This window comes from Gobio gobio, assembly GCF_949357685.1.
Source record: "Gobio gobio genome assembly, chromosome: 7".
Taxonomy (NCBI): domain Eukaryota; kingdom Metazoa; phylum Chordata; class Actinopteri; order Cypriniformes; family Gobionidae; genus Gobio; species Gobio gobio.
In genome coordinates this window covers 32301870-32324355 of record NC_137103.1, presented here as the reverse complement: position 1 = coordinate 32324355, position 22486 = coordinate 32301870, and the positions used below count along the sequence as shown (strand labels likewise).

At 36.4% G+C, this 22486-nt stretch overlaps 3 protein-coding genes across 24 annotated transcripts in view; 1 reads left to right on the top strand and 2 right to left on the bottom strand.

The window, feature by feature from the left end:
* Window positions 1-14498, bottom strand: part of lrrfip1a (leucine rich repeat (in FLII) interacting protein 1a) — a 43684-nt gene extending 29186 nt beyond the window's left edge. For all 22 annotated transcript variants that reach the window (XM_079821557.1, XM_079821561.1, XM_079821559.1 and 19 more), the window contains exon 1: window positions 13881-14498. In XM_079821557.1, coding sequence (XP_079677683.1) covers window positions 13881-13970 — 90 coding nt within the window. In that variant the 5' untranslated portion in view covers window positions 13971-14498. The remainder of the gene's footprint in view (window positions 1-13880) is intronic.
* A 751-nt stretch (window positions 14499-15249) lies between these two features.
* Window positions 15250-16622, top strand: LOC307128746 (NAD(P)H dehydrogenase [quinone] 1-like; the record flags this gene model as incomplete). The annotated part of the gene is made up of 6 exons (XM_079820689.1): window positions 15250-15253; window positions 15323-15490; window positions 15589-15719; window positions 15799-15912; window positions 16039-16140; window positions 16254-16622. The coding sequence occupies 6 exons, from the start codon at window positions 15250-15252 to the stop codon at window positions 16551-16553; spliced, it is 819 nt and encodes a 272-aa protein (XP_079676815.1). The 3' UTR covers window positions 16554-16622.
* A 2785-nt stretch (window positions 16623-19407) lies between these two features.
* LOC307129283 (sterile alpha motif domain-containing protein 3-like) lies at window positions 19408-22177 on the bottom strand. Its single transcript, XM_079821545.1, has 4 exons — window positions 22081-22177; window positions 21766-21925; window positions 21004-21083; window positions 19408-20257 (listed from the first exon to the last, which is right to left on the bottom strand). The coding sequence occupies exons 1-4, from the start codon at window positions 22171-22173 to the stop codon at window positions 19973-19975; spliced, it is 618 nt and encodes a 205-aa protein (XP_079677671.1). The 5' UTR covers window positions 22174-22177; the 3' UTR covers window positions 19408-19972.
* Window positions 22178-22486: the final 309 nt, after the last annotated feature.

Genomic DNA, 22486 nt, shown 5'->3' with positions numbered 1-22486 from the left:
GCCAGATACGTTTAAGCTTAGTTTGTGCCAATCCTGGGTTTTAGGTACCATTAAAGTGGTTTGGCTTTTAGCCGTGTTCATCTCCATAGTAACTTACGCTCCACGGCTAACCTGCTCCAGGGCAGGTTATGTTCTGGATAAGACATCTCAAACTGAAATTGGACCAATCAGCTGTGAGCAAAGTGACACACCTCTGATGCAATAAAGTCACTCCCCCTTTTTCTACTCCAAATTAAAGGTCACTATAGCAAATGGTTTTTAAAGACTAAAGTGTCTGGCTTTTAACAATGCTTATTTATAATAATAATACTTTTGAATGACTTAGATATCATTTATATAATTATACCCTTATATAGTTTAGTTAATCAATCTTTAGCTTAGCACTTAGTTAAAATTAATATAAATAGCCTATATAAAGGTCACACAAATAAGCTTTAAAAATCAATAAATAAAGCTATAAAATGACTATATGTGATCTTAAATGTTCAATTCTCTCTATATATCAACTAAACTAACTTCATAACTTTTACTTGCATTGACGTACAAGATATTTCTTTAAGTTGTCCTCTTTCATAGACAGCTCTTTTCTTCCTGTCTATTTGTTTAAATTCTTAATATTTTTCAATCATGTAATATTCTGCAGAAGAGAGAAGTGAATCTCAGTTTCACTGATCCACAGCATGTGATTGGCTGTCCACTACTGATGTCACAGCTAAACTCCTAAACTCAGTATCAAAGCCTGAGTTGACAGAGAAAGCTGACGATCAGCATCATGGGACCAACAAAGCCTGAATAGATTGGTTTGGTTTTGTCAACTCGAAACTAATCCTGTAACCCTGAGTTTGTTAAACTACCATCATGGTACAGGCCCCAGGTGTCTTTGTTTACCTGGATGTTCTTGATGTTAAGTTTTAGGTTGATATAACTATATATTACCAAGTTTTTGGTATTTAAATATTGGTATTACATTTTTTTTGTTTGTTTACATTGATGTTAAAATGATATTGTCAGATTTGTGACATTCATTTTTGCTAAAACACTGCTGGTAATTTTCAGAAGTTGTAGCGATGCTTTCTTTTCCCAGAAAGAATGTGAAACACATAAGTGGTATCATTCTCAGTTTTTAAATTTTTAAAAAAATATATAATTTAAATAGATTTTACACACTTAAAGCAATATTGTATCACATATCACATATCAAATATCGCATTATATAACAAGGTATTGCATATCGCATTTTTCTTCAATATCGCACAGCCCTATTAGAATTAGAGAATTTTTGGAATTTTGGCGATTGTGGACAGGTTTCAGAAAACCTTTCATTTGGTGCCTTTTAAGGTAGACATGAGGAACAAGCTTGTCATTCAGAAGTCTCTGGGAGTTTGATGAATGCCAGGGCAATTTGAGTCCAGCGTTCTTATCTGTTGACATAAATACCACAAAAGGAGATGCCAAGTACACCAGATCGCTCTCTCCCACAGCCTCTTGTACCAGCATGCCAGGCTGAGCGGGTACATGCTAATCAGCTGGACTGCTAATAGATTAGCTGTAACAGAAAATGAAGGGAACAAACAGAAGATTTGACTGGAAGTCCACAACTGCTCCTTGTTCACTGTTTTTGGACAGTACTCTGGAAGCAAAACTTACCATAGTGTAAAAAATAGGCATTATTAACTCCAAAACTATGACTTATATAAACCAAAAGAGCCTCTGGCCAGTTTAATTCATTTTAATGTGGAAAGCTCAATATTCAAAATGTGAATCATTTTGCCATCTGTGTAAACTGGATTAACTGTCTTCAGTATGAGACATAAACAGTCTTTTACTAACGTAAGAGCCAGAGACTGGAACATATGATATCACCGCAGACGTCTGCCACATTTCTGGTCAGCCCATATTCACAACTACATAAATTGTGCCAGCCTGCCATGTCAAACATAAACCAAACAATGTCTGATCTGTGTGTGTTGGGTACATATTTTAGGAGTCTCTGGGATCTGCGGCAGGTTTTAATATCAAAAGTGAGCTTCCTCAAAAAGAAACTCACCATGTAGGGCTAAAGGAATTTAGGAACATGAATTTGGGACATGGAAAATTATGTCAAAAAGGGAGGGGGGGGGGGGGGGGGGAAGGGATGATAAAGTTAAGTGACCATTACTTAGTGGTAATACATAATGTCTATACAAACTTAATTTTCTATGTTAAAGGGATAGATCTATATATAAAAATAGGATACAAGTATAACCAACTATACTCACGATATATACTATATAGCAAATATCAACTGCTTGAATTTTTATACCATTGCAAAATGTTAACTATCGCCCAAATAACTTGCTACTATAAAAGGTATGAAGATGTTAAGATATCATAAACATCAATATCATGATTTCGCTCTGAAACAATGAGTATTGTGAGAAGCGCTTTACAAATAAAATGGACTTGACTTGAAAATGCGGTCATCATTTACTCACCCTTTTTTCGTTACGGTTGTATGACTTTCATTAAAATGCAAAAAGAAGATATTTTGAAAAATGTTTCATTTTGGACCCCAAATTACTTTTAATATATGGTAGGGGTGTTCGATTCCAGGTTTTTTGGAGTCGACTCCGATTCCCGACTCCCACTGTAGGAGTCTATGGAATCGAATCGACTCCTCGACTCCATTTACTTTACATCAAAACAGGGTCAGAAATAAGACAAAATTGCAGTTGTTACACACTTAAATTATTTCTCCCCCGACACGAAGCCTTAAAATCCCCTTATTAAAACCTCGCTCCTTTTAGCGGGATCGTACAAATTAGCCCAATTTAGCGATGACTTGATGAGTGGCTATCAACGTTTCTACCTAGCTGTTGCCGATAGCCTACCTAATTTTACAGAGGAAAAAAAAAGTCATGAAAAAAGCTGTTGTCGAGTGATGGGGCTAAACGCAAATGATCATTATCTTAAAAGGTAAGTTAAAGATATAAATATAATAATGTAGCTACACTTATTCATGTGTTTCTTCTTGATGTGAGTTTTTAATGATTTAGTTTAATGATTATGAACACAAGGTTAACCATAGAAAACCAAATTTATATTTATTGCATTAATATACTATCAATTAAACTAAAGCTAGCATGGAGGAAGCCTATGTATAATTACAAACTAAAGTCGCTGTGACTGTTTTCAATTTAAAAGTAGGCTAAGCACTCAAATAAATGTGTGTGAAAGTTTCTGCAACGCGACAGCTCTCTGACGCGATGTTTTATGTCAGTGTCTGAATTCCTCGCTTCATTTCATTCACTCCTTGCTTATAGTGCACTCAACTGCCATGCACTTTATAGGGATTAGAGAATTATTAAACAAGTGAGCGATTTCGGACACAGCATCAGAGTCGACACTGAGAATCGATTCCTGTGCTGGAGTCGACCCAGACTCTGGGGCTATTCAGAGTCGAGGAATCGACTCTTTTGGAGTCGACTCCCCATCACTAATATATGGACAAAAACAGTTGAAACATTCATCAAAATATGATCTACTGCTTTGCTTTCTACAGAAGAAATCCATATTTCACAATTTCAGGTTTGGAATGACATGAAAGTGAGTAAATGATGAAGGGATTTAACTATCCCTTTAAATACTTTCCTATTCCAGTTTAGTCTACAGAGGTAACTATAAGTAGGCCATTCATATTCACTTCCCAAAGAGTGCAAACACTGTAGCTCTGCGGTGCTATCAAAACATTAGTATTTTGAGCAGTTCGACATGTCCTGTTCTGTCTCAACCAATGGCGTTTGCATCATTATTTCACCAATCCTTTAGATGCTGCTAGAGGCTCAGAAATGACACACTTCACCCTTAAACCCTGAGAAACCTGAGGCACGGTGATGCCAGCGTGCCCGTCTCAGATGACTGCACATAGAAGTAGCTCTTCACGGAAAGAGAAGACCTAGAGTGCTTGACCAACACAGAACACTTGCTTCACTGACAACAGGAGTTGCTCAAGAGCAAGAGCAAACCTGTGAGAGAAACTCTAAACTTGTTGAAATAAGAACAGAGTAGCATGATGGCGATGAGCTGAAGGTGAAAGAGTGTCTCATCTACTGGTCTCTGGTTTCTAATGACATTTAATGTGCTCTGTTCTAATACCTAAAAAATGACTAGTCGTGGGTGAACTAGGTTTACACTGTAGAACAGATAATAACACAGTAGATTTCCTTAGAAGAGATTAAAGGATTAGTTAAAATTACGCAAAAAGCGTAACTGATGCGACATATCACTATCAGTATTTTGAACTGCGAGAGGCATTACACTTTTTGCGCAAGTTGAATACGGAAGGCGGTCTGGCGGCAGCTAGATACTTTCCTTTATTAAGTTTTAAATATGGATATTTTTCTTACAAAAACCCATCGATTTGCTTCAGAAGGCCTTTATTAATTCTCGGAGCCGTGTGGAGTATGTTTATGATGGATGGATACTTTTTTGAGCTTCAAACTCATGAACCCTGTTCACTGCTATTATAAAGCTTGGAAGCGTCAGGATATTTATTAAAGGGATCATTAATTGAGAAATAAATTTTTCATTCAGCCATTGATATATAAAAGTTCATTGTGATATGAGAATATCCGGTGAGTTTCGGAGCTGAAAACTTTCTTGTTAGTCAAAGAAAAGCCTTTATAGACACCAGGCCCAGCAAACGCTCGATCTGAGAATTTGCCAGGCTGTGACGTCTGAGTGTGGTGAAACACCACCTCAACAGAAGTAGAAGAACGGCCAATTATGTAGCCCTGCCCACCAATTATAGGCCTATGTGAAGCTAAACCGGATCGAACTTCCAAGCAATAAACATGCTGCATAAGCTTCATTCGGATTCCAATATTATGAATGCATAGATGAACTATATTTTTTATGAATATCCAGTTCACGTGCATAAGACATTGCATGTTTGTTCCTTCATTTCACCACGGATTAGTTTGTAAACAAGACACTGGCTTTGCAGACAGGATGAGATTACATGAATGAATGAATGAATGAAGCAACACACTAATGCGAGTATTAAAAAAAAATAATAATAATTAAATATGTGACAGTATTGCATTGTTACAGATCATTTGATATCTATTGATTACGTGTACGTGTCTAACTAAACAAAACTTAGCACGCTGTCACAGGGCTCGCAAAGCCCAATGTCCCAGGGCTATGTGTTTTCCAGACGGGCTACCAAAACGTATCACCGGCCTGGCGACAGGCTTAAATAGTGAAATAACATTCCTTTCTGGATGTGCGTTGTTACCTCTCTTAACTTGATATTTGAAGGAAAAATACAATTGTGGAAGTTTTGACCATGCTTTGATTTGCAGTTAGGCTTGTGCGTGTATGTGTGTGTTAGTAATGCATGGTTTGCGGTAGGCTTGCTACGATAGTCGGTGTTGCCGGTGTTACCGGTGACCAGACTCAACACCGGTTACATCACTTGCCCACCGTGGCACCGCCCACCGTCTTTTTGATTTTTTTATAGTAATAAAATAATTTAGTTCAGTTAGAGAACAGACAATACAAATAAAAACTGAACGTATCTGCTTAATAAAGCAGGATCCGACCATAAGTCTCGGCAGCGGCAGGAGTCATTCATCAGATTTAAGAGTGAGGAGCTGACTGAGATGATCACGGAAGATTTGGTTTCAAAGCGAAACGTAAAAGCGCCTATTTAAGGGAGTTTGTCAATTGTTTTGTTGTTGTGTTTTTCATTAAAAATAATAGGCTAATGAACCCACAATTCAAGCATCCCGCAGCTGAATTGGCGCTAATTCAAAACCGAAAGTAAAATGTGCACGGCCGCACAGAGGGCGCATTGTTTACTTTCGCCTGGCTCCGCAGTGCGAGCCTCCGCGCTACGCTGACTGCGCGCATTTATTTTTTCCGCGCGCACCCTTGCGCTCATGCCGGCGCGTCGAGTATAAACAAGGCTTTACGGACTAACTGTTATTCATTCATGGCGTGCATCTCAATCATAGACTGATCAATGCTTGATCAGTGCCCTGACTACTGAACTAGGGAACTGATTAAGACGCACCCATGGCCTCACAGAGCGCGCATTTACAGACGAGCTGTCATTCACGGTGTGTGCGCACTAGCGGTCGTGTGCATGTTACTTTCGGTTAGATAGAATTAGTGATTTAAAAGCCTCCGCCAGTGATACCGGTATTATCGGTGTTGTCACACATCAATTAACCGGTGGGAAAATGTCCTCACCGTCACATCCCTAGTTTGCGGTTATATCCACCGATTGGACGGCCCAAGTTATAAAAAAAATAACATTCCAATTAATTGCGGGTGGATGAGAGATAAATCATTGTGTTTGTTTGATAAAGACATTTTGCGAGCCCTGTGGGACGAATAATTCCGGTTGCCGTTACCCACACGCTTTTAAAACAATCCCTCACAAGTACTCACGGGGGAGCAGAAGCTCATTATAATATACAAAGCTTCTCCAATCCTAGCAGTGGGTGTTTACTTCCAGGTCTTCAGTGCGGCATGCCCATAAAAACCGAGCGTTCCATAAGAGAGGCTCAAAACCAGGGTAAAAAATAGCCTATTACTTACTCATTATGATGTTTTTGAATGTAAAAACGACGCGAACATCATGTTCACCATGTTCATAACTCCGAATGTGTTCATCAGAAAGAAGAAGGCTTGAGGGTGAGTAAATCATGGGGTAATATTCATTTTAAAGTGAACTTTAAATACGAGTCAGAGACCAGAGCTTATTCAACAGACTGGTGATGGTGGTGAAGGACATTTGCTGCTCCCAAAAAATTTATAGAAATTTTATTTGTTTATCCTACATTTTTTATGTGATATATCCAAGTTTTTTTTTTTTTAATTCTGGACTTTTTTCACAATTTCAATTAACCATTCAACTTCTACTTTAGCATCTCATAGGGCTCATGTAACAACACTTGTGAGAATCTCTGTTAAATGAGGTCAGCTGGAGTCAGGTCAGTGTGAGGGAAAACAGAAGATGAATTGTGTTTCTTCATACAGAGGAATAAGCAGTGTCTTTGCAACATAACAGAATTTTTTACACATCAAGCGATTTCACACCTACATTTGTCAAATAAGCAAACAACTTGCACCAAATGGCCAATCGGAGACCAGAGCAAGAGTTTGCCGGATTCCTTTCCCTTTAGCAAATGGTCTTATCAGACCAAAATCCACAACTTGACCTTGTACACAAAGTTAATAAATCATGAAACGGGGACCATTTTCTCCCTCTGTGTATTTTATGTTTTTGAGCATATATCTAACGTAATGGAATACCAGTTAAACAGTTTTGGGTTTTTTTTTTTTAAAAAAGGGAGAAAAAAACAATAAAACAAGATAAGACTTTTTGTGTAGGATTACCATGTGCCTCAAATCCAACAAAAACAATATTTTAAAGATAAGATATTGTTGGTTATACTGAGGATTATAACAGAAAGCATTGTGTTGTGCTAGGTCACTAAAAACCCTCTTTGACATTCTATAAACTGATGAACTTCTAAAATTAGGAACACCACCTTATATTGTTATATTGTTTACATTTACTGGTTTAGTAGACACTTATCCAAATCAATTAACACTCAAAAATAATTAGGTCTAAATGTAAGATTTATGTATATAATGTGATGCATATTTGTCAGTCATGCATACATAAATGAAACCTAATGACATTTTTGTAATAGTACTTTTAAATACACAATAACCAGGTTATATATTTATCATTAATAAATCAAACATCATACATTTTTACTAACTGAATCTTGCTTGTTCCACAGCTAGCCATATTTAAACCATGTTCATGCTTTTTAACTGATTCAATTTGATTGTTTTCACAATTAAAGGTACAGTATGTAAATTTCACCGCTAGAGGTCGCTTATTCAAAACAAAGGTGTACCTTGATGACGCTGTGAATAAGCTCTGAATCATGAGAAATCATGTTCATGAATGAGCGAATGTATTAAAGTTTTATTAACGTTGCGGTGGTGTGAAGCAGGAAGCGTTGAGAGCCCTTATGAGTGAATGCTAATGAAAGAGACCTGTGCGAAACACCTAATTATGCTTATGCTGCAGTCGACCACTTGCACTCTTTTCGTTGCATAATCTTGGGTAATGCAGTGCTGTTTTACATGGTTAAAACAATCATACTAAATACATTGAGTGTGTTGAAAGTTATGTTATATATGGTATGAGAGTATGAGAGACTTGTTGCGCTTTGCAGTAATCTAGATATTAAAATATCATATGAATAAAAACAGGATGACTAAATGAATGTTGCTAAATGACATGCAGTTAATTTTAAAATATTTTGTATGATGGAGAAAGCTAGCTCTGATTATGCTGTTAGCCACTTGAAAAAATAGTGTTGTCTCTGAGGCATGGTAAAAACGTTACTCGCAGTGAATCAAGAAAACAAGTGATTCGAACAATATGACTAACCGTGTTGCACTGTATAACAATTTGTTGTTTTCTGTTGATAAACATATATCCAGACAGTTCCTCGCCTATCTAATAAACTATATACTATATTAAAGCGTCTTTGGTGTCTCCATGGTTTCTACAGAAATCAAGGTTAGCGTGGATATGACGTCATTGACAGGTGACGCAAGGACACGGTCCATAACACTGGTTAAAATAGCTGATTTCTCTGGATTTAAACATTGTTGGAAACATTTGGGATAATGCAAGTATACAGGGCAACAAAATATATTTGTTCTAGAACAAAACTAGAACTAGTGGTTTTTAGATATTTTAATCTAAAAATCTTACATATTGTGCCTTTAACAGATTTATGCTGATTCTATTATGCAGATTTTTTTAAAGATTATTTAAATAAAATCAAATAGATACTTTAACCTAATAATAAACTATACCATTATTATTTTTTTAATGTACAAATGAGGAACATTGCAAACAATTTGTTGCAAGAGCAAATAATATTCATAGTACACAATGCCAATTCAAGTAAAAAGTAGATTAGTAAACAAGCTGGAGCAGAGGTGAAAGACAGAAAAGAAGAGAATTAAATAAATAAATAAATAAGAGTTATGCCTAAGAAGCAATTATCACAGCAACAATGCTTATACACAAACATCCTGACCAATCAGCATCAAGAGGACTTGAAATATGGACTCTGTATTACTCCTTTATATGGGATGCGTCCCAACAGCAGAGAATAAACAGGAAAGCAATTGCGATAACAATCTGCAGAGGCCCATTGGTGACGTCAGAAAAAGGAAGAAAACCCTTTCTTAATCCTTGTCCTTATATGGAGAGGTTCCATTCTTGGTGAAAGATGTCAGCATGCGAAAAAGGTCTCTGACTTAAGTGTGCTGACATTATTTCAGAGTTTTCTACACATTGTCTTGCTTCAACATGTATCAACAGTTCTGCAAAAAGGCTCTTGAAGAAAATTCAAAGGAATAATTTGTTTGTATAGTTTACCTTGGGTCGCTCAGAGTTTAGTCCAATTTTTATGATTGTCATGGACCAGTGATAAGCAGGTGATAATGTGTCAATGCGCTACTGTGCTCGGTATTAATCATAAACCAATATATGTGCGTGGTGGGCACACAATCATGATGTCAGGAATCTTCTTCCGAATGCAGAAATACAAAACTGCTGCTGACAATGAGTTTAGATAAACAAATAGCTCCACAATCCAAAGTCTGAGCCCAGATTAATCAAAACACCCTCCGGAGCACAAAGCCTGGCATCCTAATCTATGTAACCATCTCAGATGCATTCTGGCACTGTAGTAGTAGCTTGCTAGTATCTTCCAGTGGAGAAGTTTAAGACACACAGTAATCCTTTTTGAAATGTTGAGACTGTTAGCAATGAGAAATGTAAAGTACAAGCTACTTTACACACCATCAAATGTTTGGGGTTGGTAAGATTTTTAAATGTTTTTGAAAGAAGTCTCTCATGCTCATCTCTCATGATCAGAAATACAGTAAAAATGTATTTTGTGTCAGTTTAGTCATTTAGTTTAGTAATATTGTGAAATGTAATTTATTGATGGCAAAGCTGATTTTTCAGCATCATTACTCCAGTCTTCAGTATCACATGATCATACAGAAATCATTCTAATATGATCATTTGCTGCTCAAGAAACATTTCTTATTATTTTCAGTGTTGAAAACAGTTGTCCTGCTTACTAATTTATAGAAACCATGATAATTTTTTTCAGGATTCATTGATAAATAGAAAGTACAAAGTACCAGTACTTATTTGACATAGAAATCAATATCATTATGGAGAACTAGCCTGCTAACACTATAAGGATTTGAACTATCCATGTGCTACATCCTAATAACTATTTTAACACAACAAGTTAAAAGCTCTGAATTTGTTTTGAAACAATCCAATCATTTTCTAAATCACAAAACTATTGAGCATATTTTTACCAGACTTTCCAACTTACGCCGGTCTCAAAAGCTGATTGCCAGTTGTAAGCCTCTTTTACATATTAGGGATCAGTCGCGCCAGCAACTCAACTTCTTATTGAGTTAATTGCTCTAAAGACTGGAAATGAACTTTCATCTTGCTTCAAGTAACACTGGTAGTGACAGTGACAAAAAAGATTTTGACACACCAGATTGCTCACATCTGATTCAAACACACAATCATACAGACTGACAGAGTACAGTTACTCCATGAATCACATCCTAAATCAGTCAGTAAACAAAATGGTTTACAAGCAGAGAGCGTTTCTGATTGGCTAGTTTTCTGGCTTTAATAATAATTGGCTAAATAAAAGTCTTCAGTCACATGGATCCTTCAGAAATATGCTGAATCAGTTAACATTTTTATTATTAACAATTGTGCAACTTGTGCTGCTTAATATTTTTGTTTAAAAAAACCTGTGATACCTTTTTTTTAAGGATTTGATGAATAGAAAGTTCAAAATAAAAGCATTTACTTAAAACAGATATATGTTTTAATATTATAAATGTCTTTACTGTCACTTTGATCCATTCAAAGCATCCTTGGAGTTGGTCTGCATTTAAAAAATAAATAAATACCTAATCAATGTTGATTTTTTTTAGTATGTGTCAAAACTTTGCGGAATGTGGTCATGAACCAAACACATTCAGCCGAAAACAATCTATTCATGTCATGTGTTTGTCTTACCAGATTACACAACTTGCATCTGTGTAACTAGAAGGACAAACAAAATACTGAATCAAAGTGTTGAGTAGCAACTGTTGAAATTGTTTTACAGGAAATCCTTCACTGACTTATGTTTTACTGAGGCCATATCTTACTCTTACCAGCTTAACTACATTAGAGCACCAGAAAAGCACAGCCACTGAGGATTACTAAAGCAGATATTATCAGCTGCCCATGTTCACTACTTCTGCTCATTATAATGGCCCCCCAAAACTTCATGTCTGGTCTTGAGGCTGCACTAACAGCTGCCCTGAGGGCCTTCTATTTTTAAAGCTCTTGTTACAGAATCAACGATCACACGAGGACCAACATACCAGCCTGTCAGAGAGCAGCAAGTGTGGGACGGCAGCCTATATCAGCAACAAATGCAGGTACCAGGTGAATAAATGCAGGACAATGGAACACAGGGAGTAAATACTAATAGGCCATCAAAAGAAAACAAAGTGGCTCTGAAAGAAACATATAAACCTTTTTAAAAAAAGTCCTAGGAGCTTATTTGTGAAGGTATTCGAGTCAAGCGCCAAGTATAACGCCCAAAAAGGGTTAAACCACAATATCTTGTCATCATCCAACTGAAACTAAACCTGCTCAGAGACGCTCGAATGAAACCTTGCGTGACCTTGCTGTGTTTAAATTTGCAAAAGCTCTGTTGCAAAGCCACGTGGGAGAATACTAAAAAATTAATTTCCATTTCAAGAGAAACAGGTTTGATCAATAAAAAGAAAAAAACCTTATGCAAATGTAAAACTGAAATTTGCTTCCTGATTCGATATTTCACAATATGGGTGAATCTCTCTTTATCCATGTACTATACTCACTTACTAGAGATCCACTTAATGTGCTACAGAAAACAAAATGCACACTTACAAATGGGTAATTGTCAAGTTAGGCTACTTTTAAACATTTTAAACCTTTTTGAATGCCTAACCTCTCCTCTTGTTGAGAATAAGCAGTACATTTGGTACAAGTGAGAACTGAACTGAGCTGGATGATGACATAACTGTTTTCTGCAGAAATTATTTAATAATTGATTTTTACAATGTAACTGAATAAACACTGAACTGACTTCAGCTGACACCATTTTCTATTAGAGCTGCCGTAGGCCTACAGCTGAAATGTATGGAAGCTTGTTTCCGCCACAGAATAAAAAAAAAAAGTAAGGTCATTTCTCACAATTCAGACTTTTTTCTCAGAATTGCATGACAAAGTCGCAATTGGGAGTTATAAAGTCAGAATTGTGAGATATAAACTCGCAATTCGGAGAAAAAAAAAAATTCCCCCTCAGAATTGGACTTTATAACTCGCAATTGCGAGTTTATATCTCATAATTCTGATTTAAAAAAAGTCATAATTGCGGGTTATAAAGTCATAATTGCGAGATATAAGCTTGCAATTGCAAGAAAAAAAAAAGTTTATATCTCACAATTCTGACTTTGTAACTCGCAATTGCGCATTCATATCTCGCAATTCTGAGGGAAAAAAGTCAGAATTGCAAGATGCAATTATCTTTTAAAATGTTTTATTCTGTGGAGGAAACAATCTTCCATAAAAAATTAACTATGTTTGCATCATTGAATCATTTTCCTGTTATCACTGTAAAGCTTCTATGAAACAATCTGTATCGTATAAAGCGCCATATGAATGAAAGTGACTTAACAAAATTTACTCAACAATTCTTTTTGAAAACATTTTGCACAAGATTATGCAACTATCGGAGTTTTACACATCCTCTTATACTTGTGTATTTATTAAATATTTTAGCTTATTGATTATGCATTAACCTACCAATAAGTGTTTCATACTCTGACTTCCCCTAAAATTACTGCATAAATTAAAAACAAACAAATACAAACAAAAAAAATATAAATCTGCAGATAAATTCTATCTGGGCCTGGTCATGACCAATGGCACCAATTCAATGAATCATGTAAACACAAAGAAATGTTTAGATGTATAGCATACATATATATCATGCTTCTCTGAATGTACTTCACACTTTAAACTGAGGACAGTTCATGCTGACAGTAGAGTGAGAAGGCCTCTATCCTGCCTAACACTGAGCATGGTGTCAACCAGAGACACACACTAATAATAGAATACAACTTTTGCTACATATGTACAACTGTCTATGAAAACACTTGCACTTCACATACATTCTTTACTTTTCACTGAGCAATGAAGGAACATCATATCAGTGGAAGATCTGACTGGGCCAAAATCATTTCCTAAGCACTCAAATCAAGGTTCTCTCCACCATGACCCCAGCACCTGTTCCAGCACATCAAACTCTGCTTATGTTGCACACTGCTAGCACTTTCAAACACATTACTGCCATGACACATAAAATGGCATCTTTGACCAAAACAGCTCAGGAACTTGTAGTTAGGTGTAGACAACTAAAACACAAGGAGGAAGCAGACATGAGAGGAAATGATCTAGCTTGTAAATAAGAATAAAATAAGCATGGCCACATGAGGGCAAAAGCATGCACTTTACCTTAGTTAGGTAGCTATCTGATATGTTAATTAGATACTCGTGAAACTGTGTGCTGCTCTTTTGGTTTAATAAATAATCTGACAAAGGATGTAGAACATGTGATTTTGGTATTTCCCTCTGAAGTTTAACCCTGTACTTCAGCAAATGAGACCATTACATTAGTTTATCCCATATGAGATCAGTTTACCTCTTTTGCGATTACGTTGAGGGCATCTTCCTCGGCAGTCAACCCATTTTTGCTGGGGGTTCTTTTACGTCCTGGCCCTTGAGACCCCATTTGTAACCTTTAATAAATCCTTCTAAGAAAAACACGTGTGAGAACCGATCCTTTAAAGAGTTATTCCTTCAGCAAAGGCATAAGAAAAAGAAAACACGTTTCCAACTCTAACCAAAAAGAAACCCCAGCGAGGCTACGTCGTGTTGTTCGCGAAGTGGTTCATTGTGTTACATCCGTCTTTTTTGCACTCTTCCTAGTGCTGTACTGTGAAAGACTGAAGAGTCACCGGTGTAGAGAGCGCAAACGCCTTTTCATGACACACGTGTCGCCTCTGAGGAGCTGCCAAAATGGCTGTAAATGATATAGACTAGTTTGTTTGCGCAGAGTTGAGTTCTTTAACAGTGTTATATAACCGCTGGGTTAAAAGTGTTCTTCTCTTGCTTTAGTTCATTTTTGTTGCGCGGGTGGACTGTGAGCGTGTTGGGGAAGTTTCAGGGCTCGCAGAGCAGACCCGCTTTGCTATTTTTAATCACGAGAGTCTGCTGCTAAAAACAGAAACCTTATCTTGCACTTCTTAAAGTCATACCCATGTGCTTACGCACCTTTCGCGATCATAATAAACTGCTGGATTTGAAGGGGGGAAAATGCCCTGCTGGGGGGAAATATATTAAACTCTAGAGTGCTAGTCTTAACTAACCTCAGCATGACCAAGTGTCCGATATAGGTGGTCTTAAGCACACCATCAATTCTAAAGTAACAGTTAAAAGACTCAAAACTACACCAAGACGGGGAGACCAAAAAGTTTTCCCCCAGAGGAAATTGCAGTCAAAATTACAACCTGGAAATGATTAAAAAAAATGTCCAAGAAAAACAGCGCATTAAACCGAGTCACCCAATTAATTTTTGTATATTTAATCATTATATTTTATCTCTATCATATGTATTTTATTTGTATGGCTGTATAGACATAGCTCCAGTTGCTGGTGCATGTTGACATCTAGTGGTAAAGGTAAACTTACCAGTCATATAGCAATTTGTTTATTTATCTATGTTTATTTAAAAAAAAAAATTATATATATATATATATATATATATATATATATATATATATATATATATATATATATATATATATATATATATATATATATATATATATATATATATATATATATATATATATATATATTGATGTGCTGTTGGGTGGCCTGGCTGCACTAATTGACTAGTGAACTCAGCTGTGCACAGGTAGGCCTAAATGTGTGGTCTTAAAAGAAGCTCACAAAGCTGTTGGTGTTTAGTAGATGCTTTGAGACCTGTGGGTGAAAAAAAAAAAAACATGGGTAGGTTACATTCTTTTATTGCAATTTTTATGTGTTTGTTTATTTATCTTCTGAATTATTTTTTTTCAGCCACAAAGACAGTGTTGATCGTGTATGCCCACCAGAGTGCTGGATCTTTCAATGCGGCTGCTAAAGATGCTGCCGTTGATGTGCTGAAGAAACAGGGCTGCAATGTGTTTGTGTCTGACCTGTATGAAATGAAATTCAAGGCCACAGCAACTGAGGAGGATATTACTGGTGTGGAGGCAGTATGATGTTTTTTTTGGGAAAATATTAAATTTCACTTGTGCCCTTATCGGAGCATAATGGAGATTATTGCACAACTTTCTGTTCAGGAGCAGTGAAGGACCCAGAACATTTTTGCTATGGAAAGGAGACCATGCTGGCTTGGCAGGAGGGACGACTAGCTTCTGATATCGTAGAGGAGCACAAGAAACTAAAAGATGCAGATATTGTTATTTTTCAGGTATGATTTTTATATATCAGAAGTTCCTTTATTTGTGGTCATTGGTTCTTTACTAAGTTTTATTGTCTTTTTGTTGAAGTTTCCCATGTACTGGTTCTCTGTTCCTGCCATCATGAAAGGCTGGATGGATCGCATTCTTACCCTTGGTTTTGCTTACACCTTGGAAAAGCGCTACAGTGAGGGCATCTTCAGGGTGAGGCCTGAGGAAAAACAAATGTTTCCTTTGCATGCACCGCAATAATAAATGTTGTTGGAGTTTTTTTTTTTAGCAAAGAGTGGGTGGTGAATATTGGCATAATTTGACTTTAATTCATGTCAGGAAAAGAAAGCCATGTTGTCCTTCACCACTGGTTCCCATGAGACTATGTTCAGCTCCAATGGGATCAATGGAGATATGAATGTTACTCTGTGGCCAGTTCAGGTAAGAAACGTCATCCCTAGGCTTATTACCTCAACTAGGCATAATTTTGCACTTTTTGCGTTTGCATGTAAGCCTAACCTGAAACCGCTGTGCTGATGTTTTCTCTTTTGTAGAATGGTGTCCTCAACTACTGTGGCTTCCAGGTCCTCGCACCACAGATCTTCTGGGCACCCACGCATCTCTCTTCTGAGGCTCGTGACGGCCTGTTGGAAGGCTGGCGTACTCGTCTTCAAGGTCTCTTAAGTGAAGCGCCTCTCACCTTTCCACCCATAGACAGTTTTGACGCGGGGAAAGGCTTTCAGCTGAAGCCTGAAGTCCAGGAGAAGCAGGCTGATTCCCCCTTCGGTCTCACTGTCGGTCACCACCTGGAGAAACCTCTGCCACCGCACAGCCAGATGAAAGCTGGGGTGTGAGATGGAGCAACACTGTCCCCATGTGGCCATGTCATGAGACTTAATCTTTGAAATAAATGGTTCGTTTTGAATTTGACTATTGTAAATCATTTGGAACCAACAACTACTTATTGACTATATCTTAAAGTCGATGCCAGATAGGGGCATTTCGAAACCAAAACGCACCGTATTAGATTTGTGCTCCCTAGTCAAGCATTTCCCTACTTTCTCCATTTTGTTGCTGCTCCAAATAATTCAAATGGTTACATGGTCCAAATACTTAATTTTTTTTTTCTCCTTTTAATATGGCACATTTATTCTGTGCACAAATTGGATTAATTTACTCTCCGGAAGGTATTTGTCCTATGTGCACAGATTTACCATTTCCTGTGGAAATTCCTTGGCATGTCCTTTTTTGCAGCAAAATGTTTTGCTGATGTCTAACGAGAACACTTGCAATTGCATTTGGATTCTTCTACTGTAATCTAAAACAAATCCTAAAAGGTGATCACTGGTAATCTTGAAACCAGTAGCCTTGCAGTCTCAAACTTGGAATATATATATGTTCCACTTCTGCTTTGTGTGACTGAACCAAATGGGGGAAAAATTACATTTATTTAAACAAAAGTTAATAAATTGGATGCAAACTAGAATTTGAGGTAATGAGCTTGTCAATGTAGCATACACTGTAAAAAAAAAAATGTTGAAATTTAAGGCAACCAGCTGCAGAACATTTGAGTTTTCAACTTCGGGTCCATTAGTTATCTCAACTTTTTTTTTCATGTTGAATAAACTTTTACAAGCTGAATTTGTCATACAAAACATAAGTTGGATTCTTTTACAATGTAGCCTATTGCTATTTTAAATCCTTGTGCTCCTTGACATGTTGATGTATACAGCACTAAGCCAATAATGTCAAGGTAAGTGCTGCATGGGGTGTCAGTTCCTTATCTCTGTGCTCTTTGGATGTAAGGGATGTTTCAACTCAAAAAGAATTTCCAAGGCACTCGAATGGTGTAGAAAGTTAAAAAGCTTTTAATTCATCATGTCTCAAACACCCAAGTGTGCCAGGTTTAACCGGTTAAAGCATGGTCTTTAACCCCTGGTGGTGCAGAGAGTAACTATAGGCTTACATCCTGCTGAATCCCAATTCCCATACTATCCATCCTAAACATTATTCAAAATGAGAAATTTGTCCAAAATCATAGTATGTTGAAATTAGGGGTGTACCTATGCCATGGTTTGGTTCATATCACGGTTTTGGAGCCTCGGTTTGGTTCTTTTTGCTGTGGAGGCAGGGTTCATGGCAGGGCACCAGCAATAAAAACACTAGATTCACTTTTAATTTATTAACTTTATACGTTGGCTTCATGTTTTCTTTAGAGCGGTTAGCATCTAATGTGCTGTGGCATGCACAGGGAGTGGGAGGGGGTGTCATGGAGCGAGGACTCAAATGCAGATAGGAATGAGTATTTATTGTAAATAATAAAAATAAACCCAAAACAAAAACTCACGAGGGGGAAAATTCAAACTTAAAATAAATTAAATACAAGGAGCAGGAACACGGCAGGAAACAGATGACATAAGACATACCACGACAATGAACCAGCACAGGATGGAAGACGCAACGAGATAAAGAGTGACAAATAAAGCAGGAAATGAGGGAGAACGTTATATAAAAAAGCACAGAAATCTCAAATTTGTGGGGTTGTTTCTATCTTCATTTTACAGTGCATCCGGAAAGTATTCACAACTCTTCACTTTTTCCACATTTTATGTTACAGCCTTATTCCAAAATGGATTGTATCCATTACTTTCCTCACTTCAATACACATACAAACATAATGACAATGTGAATGAAGTTCACAATCTTTGCAAATGTATTAAATAAAAAAAACAAAGAAAATCACATATAGGCCTACATAAATATTCACAGCCTCAATACTTTGTTGAAGCACCTTTGTCATCACTTACAGCCTCATGTATTTTTGAGTAAACTGCTACAAGCTCGGCACACCTATTTTTGGGCAGTTTCTACCATTCTTCTTTGCAGGACCTCTCAAGCTCCATCAGTTTGGATGGGGAGCGGCGGTGCACAGCCATTTTCAGATCTCAAGTCTGGGCTCTGGCTGGGCCACTCAAGGACATTCAGAGTTGTCCCATAGCCACTCCTTTGTTATAGGCTGTGTGCTTGGGGTCGTTGTCCTGTTGGAAGATGAACCTTCGCCCCAGTCTGAGGTCCAGAGCACTCTGGAGCAGGTTGTCATCAAGGATGCCTCTGTAAATTGCTGCATTCATCTTTCCCTCGATCCTGACTAGTCTCCCAGTTCCTGCCGCTGAAAAGCATCTCCACAGCATAATGCTGACACCAACATGATTTACTTTAGGGATGGTATTGGCCAGGTGAAGCGCTGTGCCTGGTTTCCTCCAGACATGACGCTTGCCATTCAGGCCAAAGAGTTCAATCTTTGTTTCATCAGACCAGAGAATTTTGTTTTGGAGGAGACTCCACAGGTGCCTTTTGGCAAACTCCAGATGGGCTGTCATGTGCCTTTTACAGAGGAGTGGCTTCCGTCTGCCACTCTACACTCTTAGAAGAAAAGGTTCTATATAGAACCTTAAAAGGTTCTATCAGGCGCTACGTATTTGGAACCCCTAAAAGGTTCTATATAGAACCCTTTTTAAGGGTTCAATCAAAAGAACCCTTTAGGGTTCTTTGTAACCAGGAAAAAGGTTCTATATGGAACCTTTTAGGGGTTCATTCATTATGGATTAAATATTTCCTATATTGACAAACATCAACCCCCTAAAATATAAAAATGTAATTCACATAAAAAAGTCACCCATGAATACTGAAAAAAACACACCCAAAGTGCATAGAACTAGTAATTTATTTATATTAACATAAATAATTATTACAGAAAAATGCTACTGTAATTTCAAGTATTCAAGGCTTTAAATGTACAAATCAACATTCAAACATCAACCATTTAAAAAAATTCATAAATAATGAAAATAGAGTTTCCTACATCTACATATTACAAAATAAGTAATAAAATGTACAAAATTACATTAATCTATCACTAAATAATGCAAATTTACAGATTCATCTAAGTTCCCATCAGTGTTAGAACAACATCAAGTCCCTCAAAACTACAAATCCATATTAATTTAACAATTCACAATGAAAATATACAGATATAGAAGTATTAAAAATCTACAAAATCATATTAATACCACTCATAAAGAATGTGAATACATAGATTAAAATTCAGATCAGCATTTCAAAACATCAAGTACTTAAAATCTACAAATTTACATTAATATCACTCATAAAGAATTGTAATTACAGATTCAAATTCAGATCAGCATTTCAGAATAACATCAATCGCCTCATATTTACAAATTTACATTAGCACTATTCATTACATATCAAAGTATTATGATAATTGATTGTACATTTTGAGCACTGGGACAGACAGTTTTTTTTGGCTGCTGGAGAGTTTAAACAGGTAGTGCTCAACAAAATTCATCGTGTGAGTGATGTGCTTGGGGTATTCCACACTGAATACGAAATAAGTAGCAAAGAGGCACTCCATTGCCTCCATCACATCCATTTCTGCGCTCACAATGTTGACACCCTCCATATTGATGCTGGCTCTTTTTGCATGGAGGGGGTTTGAAGCTTCATGAAAAACTATTGTCGGAGTTGACTTTACTGATTCCTGCAAGTTGGAAAAACATAAATTATTTGTGAAATAACTTAGACTAAATGATCATTTTTGATGGAATTTTAACTTTTGGGACTACTGTATTATATGAAGGACGAGAAATTACTTAAGTATAAATAAATAAATATGTAAATGTATAATTAAATAAATCAAGAAATAAATTTATAAATAAATAATTAAATGCTGAAATAAATAATTAACTGCTGAAATAAATAAATACATGTATAAATAAATGTATAAATAAATAATTAAATGCTTAAACAATGTATCTGTTTTTGATTTAACTAAACGTGCAGCTTGATTATTGAAGAGACACTACACAAACATTATTCACACATGCAGTTTCTCACTTTCTCTCTGTTAATTTAAATAAATGCAATCTGTTCAAGCTACATCATTTCTGTATCTGATTCAAAGCATGCAGACTGCTAGAATGCTAGATCTAAAGGCCTGTTGCAAAAAAAAAATGCATCAGTGTTTTTTGCCTCCACGTCTTTCATTAAAATTGTGCAAATGTTTTTGTGAGAAACTGAGCAGCCCTCTCTCATTTTTAACATCTTTGTATTTCTCCTGATATTACAAAGCAACTGTCAATAAGAGTAAAACATTCTTTATTAATCTTCTACAAGAGCAAGACATTTTTATTTAACTTTGTTGTCACATTCACAGAGCTACATGCAATCAAGTGATCGTGGCTGTCACCCCCCACCAACACAAAAACATGACAAATCAAAACTTACATTGTCCAGACAGAAGAGAAACTTGCTGTTTTCTCTGAATAAAGATGGTAAGATTAGCAGTGCGGCATTTTTCTCCAGATCTGCAATATCAGTTTACACAAAAACAAAAAACAAAACAGGTTATTGGTACACACTCTATTTTAGCTGTGATGGTTGTCTCGGTTTACATTACATTCACAGTGTTTTTGGAAACCCCGTCAATTTGAATGTATAACAACATCTAAATAATAACATTATTATTTTGCTTATTTTTGAATTCAATTATTAATATATAAAGACTGAAATATTACTGTAATTACTTTGTCAAATAAAATTTCTATAATTTATTTTACACTTCACTTTCAAACATTAATCATTAATTAGTATGTGAGCAGAGCAGCATCCAAAATCAAAGTACTTCTGCTGAGATTCTGAAGTATGCTTACAATGTATACTTTACTACTCCAGTAAACCACAGGAGAGGATTTATGAATGTCAGTGAAGCAATGCAACTGAGGTTGTAAAAAATGTAATGCAAAATGTCTCAGTTCACATTACTTTAATCTCCGACCTCTGCATGTATGTCATTGAAAAGCAGCACATTAAACTTTAATTGTAATTAAACGGACTGGAACTACCTGTGAAACAAATTATTTTAATGCACACCTTTTAGCCAATCAGAATCAAATATTCAGACAAACCATGGTATAAATAGATTTATTACAGTAACCGTTCAACAAACCAAGCAACTAATGGTAGTGTTAAGGAAAAAAAAGAACATACTTTTTGTGTTTGTGTCAATTTGCTGAAGTAAACTGTTCAGCACATCCCTCTGACTTCCATGTCTAGCCACATTTAAGATGTTTGGGGCCAGAACTTGAAGAGCAGTCTCTAGATTAAGATGAAGGTCCTTCCCAAACCGCATCTTCACTTCATGCAGCAGCTACCAAAAAAAGAAAGAAAGAAAGAAAGAAAGAAAAAAGAAAGAAAGAAAAATTAATTAAAACAATTTTGACTGTTTTTATTCATACAAATTTTTGTTTAAATGCAGTGGAAATACTAAACTCAAAGGAAACAACACTAAAAACAAATACTCACAAGTTGTGGAACCCGAAGAAATGGGAACATGTCCATGACCTCTCGTGTTGATTTTGTCATTAAATCGACTCTTTTAAAAAGAGTGTATCTCATTCGATTTTTTATGTTGGTGTAGTCGGGTTGTCTTTTACGTAGTTCAGCATTTATCACAGTAATGTGCTCCTGAAAACTTAATTGATCTTCTCCAATATTTTCCAGGTTTAATATAATCTGAAAAAAATAGTAAATAACAAAATTCCTATTGTATATCTACCATCTCCTAGCATTACTGGTCAATAACCAAGCAATTTTAAGAAATTCTAGTGAATAAAGATAAAACAGACACACCTCCTGGGACTGGGTGGAAACTGGATTATCAGTACACAGGAGTACTGGAAAGGTTGCAGTCTTGCATCTTTTTGTTTGC

Bases quoted from the DNA above. Each gene is read 5' to 3' on its own strand.
- LOC307129283 (XM_079821545.1), bottom strand. From the start codon at position 22,173: ATGAGATACACTCTTTTTAAAAGAGTCGATTTAATGACAAAATCAACA. The intron at 21,926-22,080 runs GTGAGTATTTGT...TTTTTTTGGTAG, and splicing joins TTCTTCGGGTTCCACAACTT to CTGCTGCATGAAGTGAAGAT. The intron at 21,084-21,765 runs GTATGTTCTTTT...CTGATATTGCAG, and splicing joins AATTGACACAAACACAAAAA to ATCTGGAGAAAAATGCCGCA.